This window comes from Hippoglossus stenolepis, chromosome 20, assembly GCF_022539355.2.
Source record: "Hippoglossus stenolepis isolate QCI-W04-F060 chromosome 20, HSTE1.2, whole genome shotgun sequence".
Taxonomy (NCBI): domain Eukaryota; kingdom Metazoa; phylum Chordata; class Actinopteri; order Pleuronectiformes; family Pleuronectidae; genus Hippoglossus; species Hippoglossus stenolepis.
The window spans coordinates 11346639-11356743 of record NC_061502.1 but is presented as its reverse complement, the minus strand read 5'-3'; the positions used below and the strand labels follow the sequence as shown (position 1 = coordinate 11356743).

The following is a 10105-nucleotide window of genomic DNA, read 5'->3' as shown; positions in this document are numbered from 1 at the left end:
AAATCAGAAAGTTTTGCAATCATTATCTTTCTGTGCTCATTTGGATCGACTGGGAGGAAAATAATTATTAAAAACAGATCAAAACAAACATTAAATTTATTATAAGCACTGACTTAATCTTCGCTGTAATCTATTTTATAAGCGATAGACACAATAAAGGCATAACCTGTACAGTAATGTAATCCCATGCAGCAACATAAAACCACTTAGCCTCTGAAATCACCACACAGTGGAATCAACCCATCAAAAGTAATATGCATCACAAAAGTCAAATGGCTGTTAAATTGAATTGTCTTACATGATAACACACAGGTTCGGATTGAGTTCTTCTCCCTGCTGCACTTTGTGTGTATCAACGTTTGAGTGTTCCAGCGTACGGTACATCAATATATTGACATGTAGAGATAGTCGTCAGTGCACAGAAAGTTGAGCTTGAAGACTTGGATAAAAAGAGTTATCTTTCATAATTTTTTTTTATAAATAGAATAACTATGGTCAATATGAAATGTCGGGAAGAAAGTGTCATTTATGCTTCTGGCTGAAATACGATGGTGTGCAAACAGTGCTCATTTACACTCAATAAATGCCATGACAGGCCTTTCAACAGTTTTCATCATGGTATTTATTATCATACTGTATGATCATTCAAAACATAAGTTTAATTATGAGAAGGAAAAAAAAACATAAAATAAAAAACAAAGTCCAGTCAATATCTATAACAACAGCATGTTGGTCCAAATGTCAAAACCAAAGGGAGTTTAACATCGTCCCATTTTATGATGAATGAGGTTCATGGCTCATCAAAGTATTTCATCGCTCAAACATCTACTAAAGTACGTCTACCCACGTGGAAGTAGTTTGTCAGCAGCTCATCAGGCATCAACAACAGGGCTGAAAACTTCTAAAAGTACTGCATGAAATCCTGTCTGCTGTATCAGCTGTATTTTATTTTTACTACTGCTGCAGACCAGTACTGTGGAAAGTATTTGGAAAACCCCTTTCTTTTTTTATACGCATGTGTATGTAGAGGTTAACCCCAGTGACCTCGAGCGATCTGTGGTCTGAGAGAGAGGTAGTTGTACTCAAAGACTTCTTCACACACAACTCCAAACTAAACCCAGAGATCCCAGCGTGTACCAGGGGCTATGAGGAAACCAACATGTGAGTAAAACATATTTGGATTTAACGGGAGCCACTAAACAGAACAGTTTGACATTTCTTCCCGATTTCGGTTTGGTGGTGTGAAGTCATGAGCTGATGAGGCCACACGCTGGGCTGTACGGTGTAACACAAACTCCAGACTTTGGCCTAAATGTCAAACGTCACTCAAGTGAAGGTGGTTGTGGGTTTTATTTTTTTCTTTCTCTCAAGCGCTAGATCATGCCGGCGAGCCAGGGCGGCAGGAAGAGGCCGATGGTCCCAAGCAGGCAAACAATTATGAACATCCACAGGAAGATGCGGTCAATGACCATGGCGACGTACTTCCAGTCCTCCTTCACCTGAGTGGAGGGAAACAGAGAAAGCAAGGAATGAAATATTACGATTTTGTTGGAGCAAAACTTTTGAATAGTTCAGTGCTTGGTTGGAAAGCCCTGTACTCATTTGTATTTGTCTCTTAGTCTTTTTTATATCAGTATACAATAATATCTAAGATGACCATTGAGTGGTTTGTACTCAGTCCAGGTCCAGGAACAGATACTTGTTATGTGGGTGTCAGGATTCATGGATTGTGATTTATACTCACACAAAGAGATAATACTGTTAGTAATTGAGAGGGAGGATAGATGACAGATGTTAATACTCACACTGAAGTCAGCGTCCTCAGCTCTCAGGTGGTCTGCAATGTAGTGCACCCCTTCTAATGCCCGCACTACACTGGGTGAAAGCAGGAATGTGGAGTCTGATACAGTATTTTCTACTTTAGTCGGCCTCTGAGTGGGAGTGACTCTGGCCCCTGTTGAATGTCTTTTTGTCCCTCCGGACGCTTCCTGTCGGTTCTGTGGGGTTTTCTTTTGCTGCGGAGGAGTCGACCCTGGAGGCCTGGGCGATGGAGGACGGAAGGAGAAATACGAAGTCAGCGTCCCCAGCTCTAAATCCTCATAACAGCTTCGGTCAGCGTCGTTGGACGTGGTTCCGTCCCTCAACCAGTTAGCCGAAGTGCTGAGGCCGGATTTGAACCCAGCTAGCCGGACCTGCCGCCTCATCGCAGCTGCCTCCTGCTGGAGCAGCAACAGCCTGCGTCGCCGGACGTCTGGCGCAGGCCGCCGCATGAACAGCCAGCGGGGGATCAGGTCCAGGAACACGGTGTGGACCCAGCGGGGCATCTTGTGAGTGCTGGGAGAGCGATGGTGCACGTTGAGCACGAAGACGGTGATGACGATGGACAAGGTCACGAAGATCATGGTGAAGAGGAGGTACTCGCCGATCAGGGGGATGACGAGGGACGTGGAGGGTATGATCTCCGTGATGAGGAGGAGGAAGACAGTGAGGGACAGCAGCACAGAGATGCACAGGGTGATCTTCTCACCGCAGTCTGAGGGCAGATAGAAAACCAAGACGGTGAGGCAGGAGATCAGCAAACAGGGGATGATGAGGTTGATGGTGTAAAACAAGGGAAGCCTCCGGATGATGAAGAAGTAGGTGATGTCCGGGTAGATCTCGTGGCAGCAGTCGTATTTCTTTGTATTGTATGTCCCCACGGCATTGATGATGGCCCACTCGCCGCTCTCCCAGTAGTTGTTTAGATCCACCGTGTTCTCGATGCGCTCCAGGTCAATCTTGGCCTTGTCGTAGGTCCAGGAGCCAAACTTCATTTTGCAGTTCTGCTGGTCAAAGGGGAAGAAGGTGACGTCGATGCTGCAGGAGCTCTTGTAAATGGCCGGAGGGACCCAGCGAACTTTACCCGTGTGGAACAGGTGAGCTTTGGTCATGTGGGTCACGGCAAACTCACCGTCGGCACTGGAAAGACAGAAGTGGACACGTGAGTGGGCGTGACAGAAAACATGAGACCTCGGTTTTAAAAGTTTTAAAAGCTGCAGAAACCGTCCAGTGAAAAATGTTTATGATGTCCCCAATAATAATAACCCTCTGCAGAAGTATGCCCCCTCCATTCATCGCTTTAATGGCGTTATAGCCTCAGCTGAAGACTTAATAACGAGACCTTATCATTTCATCAGTCTGGCACCCTTTCTAATTTCACTCACAGATTGTGATTGCACAGGCTCCACCGAGCAGAACCGCACCATCAACCCTCTCTGATGAATCTCCACGAGGGGAATTCAGGAGGAGTGTGCGGGTTGTGGTAAAAGTACTACATTTCACAGTACAGCAGATTTCTCACTGAAGCCATTCGTGCGTATAGGTTAGTTATTAGTAGTTGTAGTTACAGACACCGAAAAAACTGTATGTAATCTGTTAATCAAAAATAAAAAAACAGGTATAGAATGAAAGTAGCAGAATGTATAGTTTTGAGGCCACTAGATGGCGCCAACCTCCCACCAGATATAATAGACAGGGAATAGTTGTCTTGTCCTAATTATAAAACTTCTTTTATATAATTTTTATGTTAAGCAAAGCTAATTAGTTGTCCTTTAAGCAAAAACCAATCTCTTGGCTATGATTCTCAAATGCAATTGGTAGATTTTCTATGATATTAAATCGAAAGGTTGTGATGCCCACTATTTCCTATTTACTAGGACAAACGATTATTCAGTAATTCAACAGAATAATCTGCAGACTGAAGGTTGCAGCCTTGTTTTAAGATTTCGTTTTTTAACTTCTCTGTGACCTTTGTCTCACTCACTTGTTATAGAGGACGATGTCTGGTACCCATATGAGCTCTGACGGCACTCGGATGGACGTCACGTTGTCATAGTCAGACGGTCTCCAGCTGAGCTTGTAGTCGTTCCACTCCTGGAGAAACCAACAGCAGAAATGATTTTGCTGTGATCCTTCATTTAAATGTCATTTGAGTGATTCACGTCTTCAGAAATGTCCCTTTTATATTGCATTTTTTATATAATCAAATCCCCTGTTAGAGAAAGAAAATCTTAATAATAAATAAACAGTGACACATTTTTTTATTTTCTAACCTGTTTGAGCCACACGTTGGTTGTCATCATCTGGTTCTTCTCATCCTGACAGACACACAGACACAGAGAGGGACGGAGTTTGTCAGTTTGAGGCGCAGAACAGACAAGTGTGTGTGTGAGACGTTTCTGGAGGATTGTCAAAGACGACCCAAATACAGCTCGCAGCAGCTTCACCGACTGTGAAGTGATCTGGAAGTTTTAGCTGTGACATGGCTGAGGTGCATCATCTAGTTTTCCAAAGTTTGTGTTTGATTTTGTAGGTTTAAAAAAAATAAATCATATATCCTTCCTTTAATCATACATTCAAAGTTGTAGAAATAGGTTATTGCACTTAAAAAAAACAAAAGTCTGTATTCTACTTAGTTTGACCTTGAAACATGTGAAGCTTTATTCCACTGTAAACTAAATTCATATAAATAAAAATACATATTTTCATTGAAGGTGTTTTCTACAGTGGCCCAGAAGGCTCAGAGCATTGCAACAAAATACATGCAAATCAAGATATTATCATCATTTGACAACACATGCACTGTAAAAACTCACAACACCTACGCAGAACACAACCCAATGCAGAGACACACTGCTGGTAACACAGATGACAGTGACATGATTCCAGGGGACGCATAAAAGTGATTAATCCAACGGGGTTATTAACATTTCAGCTCATTCCTATTTAAGTGCATTTGTGTATTTGCGATGCATGTAGGGAATAACCTTATTATGAGGACATTTAATGTGACCTTCCTGAAATGACTGTGTGAGAGCTTGTGTTGACTCACCACGTCAATGAGCTGAGCGATGGACAGTCCGAACTTGACAATGACCACGTCGGAGATGTTGGGCACAGGCCTCGACCACTTGTTGTATCCGGCGAACAGCGTCTTGAAGAGATCATCCTCAGCGTGCGTGTGCGACTTGTCATAACAGAGAACTGTGGACACAGAATAATTCAATACTTATATATATATTAATATGATATAATCGTCACTCTCTGGCCATTAGAAAGACTTTAAGACCACAACCTCACTCAGGAGCAAAGAAATAGTCTTTAAACTTAAAATAAATAATATTATAACATATATAAATACATTTATAGTGATACTTATCGATTTGATATCAAAAAATTATCGTCCAACCATAACTCGGTCACATATATTCAGCGTTCCACACAAATAAAATTCCAGATTTTATTTACTTCAACTCCCATCTTATTTCACTATTTAAATCTGCAGTACATAAAAAGCAGCTCTCTTGAAAACACAATAAGAAGTTGTTATTGTGTTTAAATTGTAATAATATGGCACTGCTTAAACTGACATTCAACAGTTAGTATTTGATGGTGTGATATACAGGGAACATAATTCAATGGTAGACGACAGGAGTAAGGGAGTTGCACAGTGTAAAGGCCTCATATCCATGTTCTCTCACCTAATCCTCACCTAACCAACGGCAGTAAAACATTCTGCAATGATGTTGTGTTTGTGTGTGTGTGTGTGTGTGTGTGTGTGTGTGTGTGTGTGTGTGTAGTTATAGGACCATTTTGAGCCTATACCTTACGAAAACCTTGTGTTTCTGCATCTTATTGACTTTTCCACATCGGAGCAAATCTTTCTGATCTCTTGATCTGAGCTCCCTGCGAGGGGGTCGCCTGCCGAAGGTCTCTCCCTCGACACCGGCACCATTCTAACAGTAACCTCCCTCTTTATCCCTTAAGTGTTATTATGGCTTCCTTCTGAGAGGGGCCTGTTCAGACAGATTCTGTAAATGCAGACCAGACAGCTTTGTGAACCAGCTCTGACTCGAGTCCCCGTGTTATTTCCCCGCGGAATAAAATCAGGCAGGAATCCCGTCCCTGGGGGATTACAGCTTCCACCTTCATCAGTGTCGTCAGAGTCAATTACACACATCGTTACTTGCTGCTGGTGTTAAGTGGAGGTGAGCTAATTTCTCAGTAGTCGAGAGATGTTTATTGTGGAGCTGCCTGTCACTCTGTTACAACCGATGCACAAAACAATTAACGGACACTTTTCTCTCTTGAAGCAGTGAATGATGACATCTGTGTATATATATTACATCTCAACTGATACTGGATGGTAAAAATACTGACTGAGATGTACAGCTCAAGTGACAAATGAAAAGAGAAAAGTGCTCAATGGTTGGGAGACTTTATAATACACCTTGTAATGGGGGCACTGTTTCCAAAGTGCTCTTAACATTTATTTAGTATTACTCTGCTGCCGTGACCTGTTACTGATGAGCTGATATATGCAGCGATAAACTAAACCCAGCAGATTTATCAGTCAGACTTTGGTGAGTACACTATTTGGATCTGGATTAGTCTCTTTCTCTCGTTTAAACATTAAAAGAACAGTTCAAAATCTAAAAATACGAGAGGAAAACTAGAAGAGAAGATACTATCTCGTCATATCTAAACAATAAACATGATAATAGAGCATCAGCTTGTTAGTTTGGCTTAATGAAGGCAGAAGGGAAGCAGCCACCCTGGCCTCCGTCTGAAGGTAAACAAATTATTAGAACCTATTTAGTTCACTGAGGCAAGGATGGCGTTTTCTACACGTTGGGTAATTATGAGTGGCGTTGGGCCATGGCATTTGACCAATGGCCATGCAGAGACTCATGCAGTTAAGAGGGGGGGAGAGTGTATTTCCCCTTAAAGCCTTACAAGCTGATTATTGGATGTTTAGATGAGCACAGAGAATCCTCTGGTCTCCCCTTGGTTACTGCAGTGCACACAACCTAGAGAAGTGTGTGGCTACAAAGTAAGTGTGGAAAAAGGCTTTAGGTTGAAACTAAGGGAGTTTATTAACCTGGACAGGCCTTAATATATCAGTGAAGTGGAGCTTATGAATCCAAATGGATACAAATTTGTTGCTAAAATCCAAATATCTGTTGGGATTCTAATGTGCCATCAGCAACTTGCTCCCCCCTGCAGCTCTGTTTGGCATCACAGTGTGTATCACGCTGCCCAATGAAGTGCGCTGCCATCAAGGATCCCAAAACGAGACCTTGAACCACCTGCATGTGGCAGCAGTCATGGCTGCTTGGCCAAGGCCACGTCATTACCTGTCCGGGGGTGAGTTGTAGTTCTGAAGCCAACAATGACGAGTCCTTACAACCCATAACTGTGGGACAGACCAGTGGAGGGGAGCCAGGAGGGTCCGGCAGAGCTATCACCAGAAGGATGCATGCAAATCTACTTAAATGATTTATTGCCCGAGCTAACCCTTTGGCTCCAGGGGCTTTAACAGAGGAAGACGGGTCCAGTGTGCCGAAGGAAAGCTCGAGAGCATTCGTCCAGCTGGCCATTTTGTCTTTAAAAATGTGTGCAGGGTATCTGGGCAAACAAATTTTAGGAGTAATAGATATTCTAAATGGTAAATAGTATGCAAGTTCACTGTTAATTTGCCCAGGGTACACTTGGGCTCACCTCCTGCAATCATGAACTAATTTCCGTCTGGCAAACAGGCGTGCACCAGAGACTTCTTATCTGCCCTCCTGACAGTCAGGGTGCTGCGTGCTCATCTGTCGCTGCACCTGGGAAAGGACCAGATGTGGAAAAAAAGGGGGGGTCTTGGGCGCCACAGATCAAAGCCTCCTGCCAGCTCTCGACCATCCAGCACACCGTGGGGCCGTGGATGTTGGAGTGTGGCCAAGCTGGGGGATCGAGTCAGCAGCTTCTCGGGCCAGAGGCACTCTTGGCAATATGGGGCTGTCGGATACTTAAAGTTAAGTTAAAAATAAAAAAAAATAAAAAAAATAATTTTCCAGGGAGTTGAGTAAAAACTGCAAAGGAGAGATGAACTCTGTCAGAGGCGTTAAGAGAAGCACTGGCATGAGATCAAGAACCAGCACACTGGACTTGTGTAGCATGAAGAGATGGAGGGAGAGGATGTGTTCTCCTACACATCTGAGGGAGGACTAGTTTGTGCATATGAAAAGACATTAAACCAGGTATATAGTCTATATCCACATAGGCTCCAGAATCGACTTCCTTCACCAGCTTTTAATATCTCACTGGATGGATTCAAAGTTGAAATGAACTATAGGCACTTTTTCTTGTGTACCTATTTATGAGGTAGAGCGGGTCGTCCACAGATGATAAGGTCGGCAGTTCAACCCCACTCTCCTTCATTACACGTGTCCTTGGGCAAAACTCCGAACCCCAAATTGTCCCTGACGGCTGTGTGAATGAGTGATGCGTGATGTGTGATAGAAAAAGTGCTGCATGCAGTTTGTGAATGTGTGTGAACGGGTGATGGGCAAAAATTGTTCTACAGGCCATTTTCCATTTTTCCACAAATATGTCCAGAAAAACTGTTCGACAGTTTCTGAATTATTGTGGTCAAGGACAAAGGATCATGAATTAACTCTGTTGTGGAGGAGAAAGAGGTCTTCTTGAATTCAAATGGAGTGGAAAAGAACTTATTTATTTCAGCACTATTTATGCTCAGGGACAAAGTTAGCTGAGGGTGGGACTCAAATAAAAAAACATACTTTTGCACATGAGACATTAGAAGAGCTTTGTAGAAAGATTGAAATGCAGGTTACTACTTTTTTACATTTTCCTTTTAATGTCAATTTTTATCATGCAGTAAACAGCAGAAAATGCAGCTCTCACAGAGAGAGACTTGGCTCAATGCTCAGCTTTAACGTGACATTTTGAGTTCCACACGCTGTCTCCGTGTTGCTGGCTGATACGCACGGCGAAAAGCGCACAGGAACCGGGAGGAAATCTTTGAGGAAAGTACTGACCTGATGGAAAGAGCAGGATCGACCACACTGCAGCCGTCCTCCAGGAGAACAGGTGGTTGAACGGATGCATCTTTTCCTCCAGCAGAGACGAGTCCAACTTCCTCGGTGGTGTTCCCATCCTGCCACACGTTACCTCGACACCGTGATGTGTGAGCAGAGTCCGTCATCTTCGCAGCAGGGAGGCATGTCCGGACAACTGCTGCCACGGGATGAGGAGGAGGAGGAGGAGGAGGAGGAGGAGGAGGAGGATGAGAGTGTGGTGATGGTTCTTTCAGGATAACTTTCCGGTCTCTTTCCTCTGGAGCTCAGCACCCACAGCCGGTCACCCTGCTCACTTCCAGCCCCGCGCACTGAGGACGAGAGCGGCTGCTGCACCTTCGGGTTTCGCGCACTGAGCCGGGGATCTATCCATCAGTCGGTGCTTATCCTGAGAGCTGCAGCGTTACACAGTAGATCAGACCAAGGTCACTTTTCAAACTGTAAGTAGCCCGTTAGTCCATTGAACCACTGTCCAAAGCTTTTTGCGTTGCTGCTGCGTAAGATATCAGCTTATCCACCTTTTAGCGCACGGTGCCAAGGATTTACGCATTGGTCTAAGTTATTGATATCCATTCAAATTTTTTTGTTTTAGTTCTTCCCCATGATTAGAAGCTTTGTTAGTGACCACTCAGGTTCATTAGGTTGGACAAACAGCACATCATCCTCCCAGAGAAGACAAGAGAGTGTTCCCCGTCTCTTCCTCTTGTACTAACAACAGTCCCTCCTCCTCTCTCTCTCTCTCTCTCTCTCTCTCTCTCTCTCTCTCTCTCTCTCTCTCTCTCTCTCTCTCTCTCTCTCTCTCTCTCTCTCTCTCTCTCTCTCTCGTCTCTTTGACTTCACAGGACAATACACTGACTTACATTTATCTCCTGAAGACGTAAATCCAATAAGTCCCTATAAAAAAGACTTTGCATTGACTTCCATATTTATTGTGAACAACCTAAGCACAATTGTAAACCTAACCTTCATCTATAGCCACAATTGACATTTTACCCGTAACCTGGACACTTTTAACTAAATGCCATCTTGACATAATTCTAAACCAAAAAAACATGTCTTCACCTTCAAACAGCCCATTGAAAGTGTGTCAGGAAGTGAGGACTGAGCAAAATGTCCTCAGTCCGTAAGGTATAGGCTCAAAATGGTCCTATAACTACACACACACACACGCACACACACACACACACACACACACACACACA

The 10105-nt window shown here is 43.6% G+C and overlaps 1 protein-coding gene across 1 annotated transcript; it reads right to left on the bottom strand.

Moving 5' to 3' along the window:
* Positions 1-78: 78 nt before the first annotated feature.
* Positions 79-9611, bottom strand: chrna2b (cholinergic receptor, nicotinic, alpha 2b (neuronal)). Its single transcript, XM_035144793.2, has 6 exons — positions 8865-9611; positions 4871-5022; positions 4092-4136; positions 3803-3912; positions 1806-2958; positions 79-1499 (listed from the first exon to the last, which is right to left on the bottom strand). The coding sequence occupies exons 1-6, from the start codon at positions 8980-8982 to the stop codon at positions 1374-1376; spliced, it is 1704 nt and encodes a 567-aa protein (XP_035000684.1). The 5' UTR covers positions 8983-9611; the 3' UTR covers positions 79-1373.
* Positions 9612-10105: the final 494 nt, after the last annotated feature.

What these genes read in the sequence shown, in the direction of transcription:
- chrna2b (XM_035144793.2), bottom strand. Translation starts at nt 8,982, where the DNA reads ATGGGAACACCACCGAGGAAGTTGGACTCGTCTCTGCTGGAGGAAAAG. An exon ending in GATCCTGCTCTTTCCATCAG is followed by an intron (nt 5,023 to 8,864) that starts GTCAGTACTTTC and finishes CTGTGTCCACAG; the next exon opens with TTCTCTGTTATGACAAGTCG. An exon ending in TCGCTCAGCTCATTGACGTG is followed by an intron (nt 4,137 to 4,870) that starts GTGAGTCAACAC and finishes TGTGTCTGTCAG; the next exon opens with GATGAGAAGAACCAGATGAT.